The 3475-nt window shown below is 33.7% G+C and overlaps 2 protein-coding genes across 2 annotated transcripts; one reads left to right on the top strand and one right to left on the bottom strand.

Annotated features, from left to right (window-relative positions):
• Positions 1-236: 236 nt before the first annotated feature.
• Positions 237-1824, bottom strand: LOC100183230 (spermidine synthase-like). Its single transcript, XM_002119915.5, has 3 exons — positions 1663-1824; positions 1283-1403; positions 237-374 (listed from the first exon to the last, which is right to left on the bottom strand). Exons 1-3 carry the CDS (start codon positions 1791-1793, stop codon positions 252-254), a joined length of 375 nt encoding a protein of 124 aa, XP_002119951.2. The 5' UTR covers positions 1794-1824; the 3' UTR covers positions 237-251.
• Positions 1825-2903: 1079 nt separating this feature from the next.
• On the top strand, positions 2904-3444 carry LOC108950776 (N-acetylglucosamine-6-sulfatase-like; the record flags this gene model as incomplete). The annotated part of the gene is made up of 2 exons (XM_018816836.2): positions 2904-3062; positions 3294-3444. Coding segments are annotated over exons 1-2 (289 nt in total), but the record flags the coding sequence as incomplete, so codon positions are not given.
• Between the last annotated feature and the right edge of the window lie 31 nt (positions 3445-3475).

Raw genomic sequence — 3475 nt, 5'->3', positions numbered from 1 at the left:
AATGGACTTTTATTACATACTTTAAAAACTTTGTGCACTCACATTGATATTATAAGGCAAGCATTGCGACACATGCTCACAAAGTGTGGGAGCTAGGTTAATAAAAAAAAATGGCTGACTGAGTAAACATTTGAATGTAACTTACTTTATCCTTGCGTAGCCGGCAAACGACATTCGTTAAAACACGGGTGTTCTGTTTCATACACCTCGAGCCACCTTATGAGTTACCAAGTATGTTACTTGGTGGGTGATTACTGATTAGTTATTTTACGCTTTATTACCTGATCAATCTCGCACTGTGTTATAGAAACCACAGATGAATGTTTAAGAACTTCCCTGATAACTCCGCCATCACCACCCCCTATTACAAGAACCTGGGAAAAGGAAGTGCATTTATGGGAATGGGAAGTGCCTTTATTACTTGGTAATGATGTATAGGCTAAACTTGCTCTAGTTACACCACATAAGCCTTCATCAATGCATATATGCCCTGGAAAGCTGGAATAGATTATAATACACACAGTAACAGCTAATTAGATACCATGCACTAATTGAAGGTAATAACATGGCATATGACATTAAGAGCACCCTGGCTTTCTAAATAAAAGGTACACATAGTCACAATGGTAAATTAAAAGTAATAGTAGGGATGCACATTACAGAATAATTAGGTATTCTAGGATATCCTAGAATACTTTAATTCGAATCTAGAATTCCGAATATAGAATTTCGAATCTTGTGATATTTATAGGAAAAAAAAATTTTACCCACAAAAGTCAGTTTATTGACCCTTTCATAACAGCCTTGTTGGATCTTCAGTTGTAAAATGATCAAAAATTGTACTATTGGGTAGTTTTTGCGTCATGAAACGTATAGCAGGCTATGAAAAGACGTTACGAAACGTTTACTCTCGAAAGTCCCACAAACACAAAAATATATTTTTTCACAATAAATAACTTTCAAAAATTGTTAATATAGTTTATGAGAAGAGGTGTAATGACGTCATTAAACAGAATACCGAATCCCGTAATTAGATTCGAATACAAAAGGATTCGAATCTCACGGATTCAAAATTCTGTAATGTGCATCCCTAAGTAATAGCATGACTTATCACAGTTCTCTGTTTTTAGGAGATACACCAATGACCACAATGCGGCTCTTTAATTAGTGCATGTACCCTATGTCCGTCTAGTCTCCTATTATTACATAGTAGATATTGTGGACATAGCGAATCTGCACTAAATAAAGTGATGTATAATCACAATGTTATAAACAATCTCACATTCTTAGGATTGGGATGAGAGAACAAAGGAAGATGGGCGATCATCTCCTGGTAAGCGAACTCATCTCTTTCAGTGCATTGAATCACTCCATCGAGGACTAATACGTTGCCGTAAGTTTTGCTGTGAGGAAAAGTTAATATGATAATGAAGAATATAATACGGGTATAGTTTGGTTTTCAGTAATGAAATTAAAAAAAGGGAAATTGTCTTCTGACTGCGATGATAAAGGTGCTTTGTACCTTTATACTATTTTTCACTCAAGTCTATAGCAAGAAATTCGAATAAAACACAAGCACTCTAAGTTTAACCACAGTAATTTACTCTTTAAAGACAAATTCTAATATAGTTTGTAGTAGCACACATATAAATATACTGATACCTTTTAAAAACTAAAACATCTTGATACTTTGAGCGTTCGTGAAATAAAACTTCTTCTACCTCCAATGACATACATTGTCCTGGCCATAAGGAATTCAATTCACTAAACCAGTTAAGTTTTAGTTCGTCCATTTTATATACTGCATAAAAAAAACGATCTAAATCAAAATTATTTTTATAAAAATAATTTTAGCTTTTTGCGTAACCTTAACCGCTGTACTGCCTAATAGTCATATAAAGATTCGATTAAATTTATACTTAAAAGCGTGAGCACAATAAGATTCACGTTTTAGAGTATAGAAAATTAAAAAGTAAATAACATTTACGTTACACGTGTTACGTAAAAAGCACATGAGTTTATCACGTGGGTAAATAAGAAAGTCACGCATGATCAACTTTAAATTTTCAAATTAGCTCCCCGATTAATGTTACGCTTTTAAATGAAGAAATTATACGTTTTATTCACTGTTTTACCATTTTTGGATGAAAAATGATTACATTTGTTAATTTTAGAATTCATTTAGTGCAAAATTTGGATTAATATTCGTTGCAATCACGTTGGTTTGGTGGCAGAGATCGATTGGGAAAAACCGGTAAATGGATTTACTTCACTACAAGTGAGATGTGTAGAAAGGGTTCAGTTACTCTAGTTACTATTGAGGCAGTTGCATTAAACGGAGCTCGGTCATCGCTTACGGTTTGTAAATACTTAATTAAAATGGAAGGAAAGTGTCAAAAAATATCGGCAAAGTATTGAGTATTGTGAACTAAAAAGTTTTAAAATATTTTGTAGTAAAAACTTGCAAATATATTTATTATTTTATCGTATGTATTATGTAACAATATTTTTCTGGTATTTAACTCTGTTTTGAATATCTGCGCATTATAATTGAGTTTGAGTAGTTGCATTTTTATTTTTCAGCGTATATTCGTAATGCAAAAAATTTATATATATATATATATATTATATACATTTTTTATACGATTGTGCTAATTTATTTATTTAATTTAACGGCGCTAGTGAAGAATCTTCTGCCCACCTTATTTGCTAACCACCTAACCCCCTAGGTTAGGGGGTTAGGTGTTGATGGTTAGGGGGTAAGTGGTTATAGGAGTTAGTAGTTATAGGGGTTAGGGGTTAGGGTTACCAAATAAGGTGGGGGGAGGGGAGATTCTTTACTAGCGCCAACTTAACTTATTTATTCAATTTAACTTTTTTAAAAAGCAGCTTTTTATCCACAGTAACACCTACTATCATAGAAAATGATTAAACTTCTATTTATTGCGTTATTTGGATGCATATGCACCATTGAAGCTCAGTTGGTGATGTCGAAAGCTTCCCCACCACCAAATATTGTGTTTATCCTCACAGATGATCAAGATACGTTGCTTGGTGGAATGGTATGTTGTTTCTATGTTGTGTTTGTTGTTTATTGTCATAACTTTTTAGTATAAATGGATTATAAAATGGTAATGTAACAAAAGAATAAAAACTGAAAACATGGTACAGCATGTTAGTAAGAGCAAAACCCAGAGGTTTTATCTTGCATCCGAGGAGGCATAAGTCACATTCAACGATTGGCTCATACCACACATGTTCACTGTCGATTTATTAACCTTTAAACCTTATAGGACCCATTGGTGAAAGTAAAGAAACTTCTTCAAGATGAAGGAACCACTTTCACCAATATGTTTACCAGCACCCCACTTTGCTGCCCAAGCAGGGCCAGTATATTAACTGGTAAGTTGTACATTGTACTCCTATTCTATACCAGTCTGCAGAGTATGGCAAGCCATGGGACCTAAGGTTTAGG

The sequence above is a fragment of the Ciona intestinalis genome, unplaced genomic scaffold (genome assembly GCF_000224145.3).
Source record: "Ciona intestinalis unplaced genomic scaffold, KH HT000940.1, whole genome shotgun sequence".
Classification (NCBI taxonomy): Eukaryota; Metazoa; Chordata; class Ascidiacea; order Phlebobranchia; family Cionidae; genus Ciona; species Ciona intestinalis.
This window is presented reverse-complemented; position numbering and strand designations above follow the sequence as displayed.

Bases quoted from the DNA above. Each gene is read 5' to 3' on its own strand.
- LOC100183230 (XM_002119915.5), bottom strand. From the start codon at position 1,793: ATGGACGAACTAAAACTTAACTGGTTTAGTGAATTGAATTCCTTATGG. The intron at 1,404-1,662 runs GTATCAGTATAT...TTTTCCTCACAG, and splicing joins GATGTTTTAGTTTTTAAAAG to CAAAACTTACGGCAACGTAT. The intron at 375-1,282 runs GTGAGATTGTTT...TCCTTTTCCCAG, and splicing joins CTCATCCCAATCCTAAGAAT to GTTCTTGTAATAGGGGGTGG.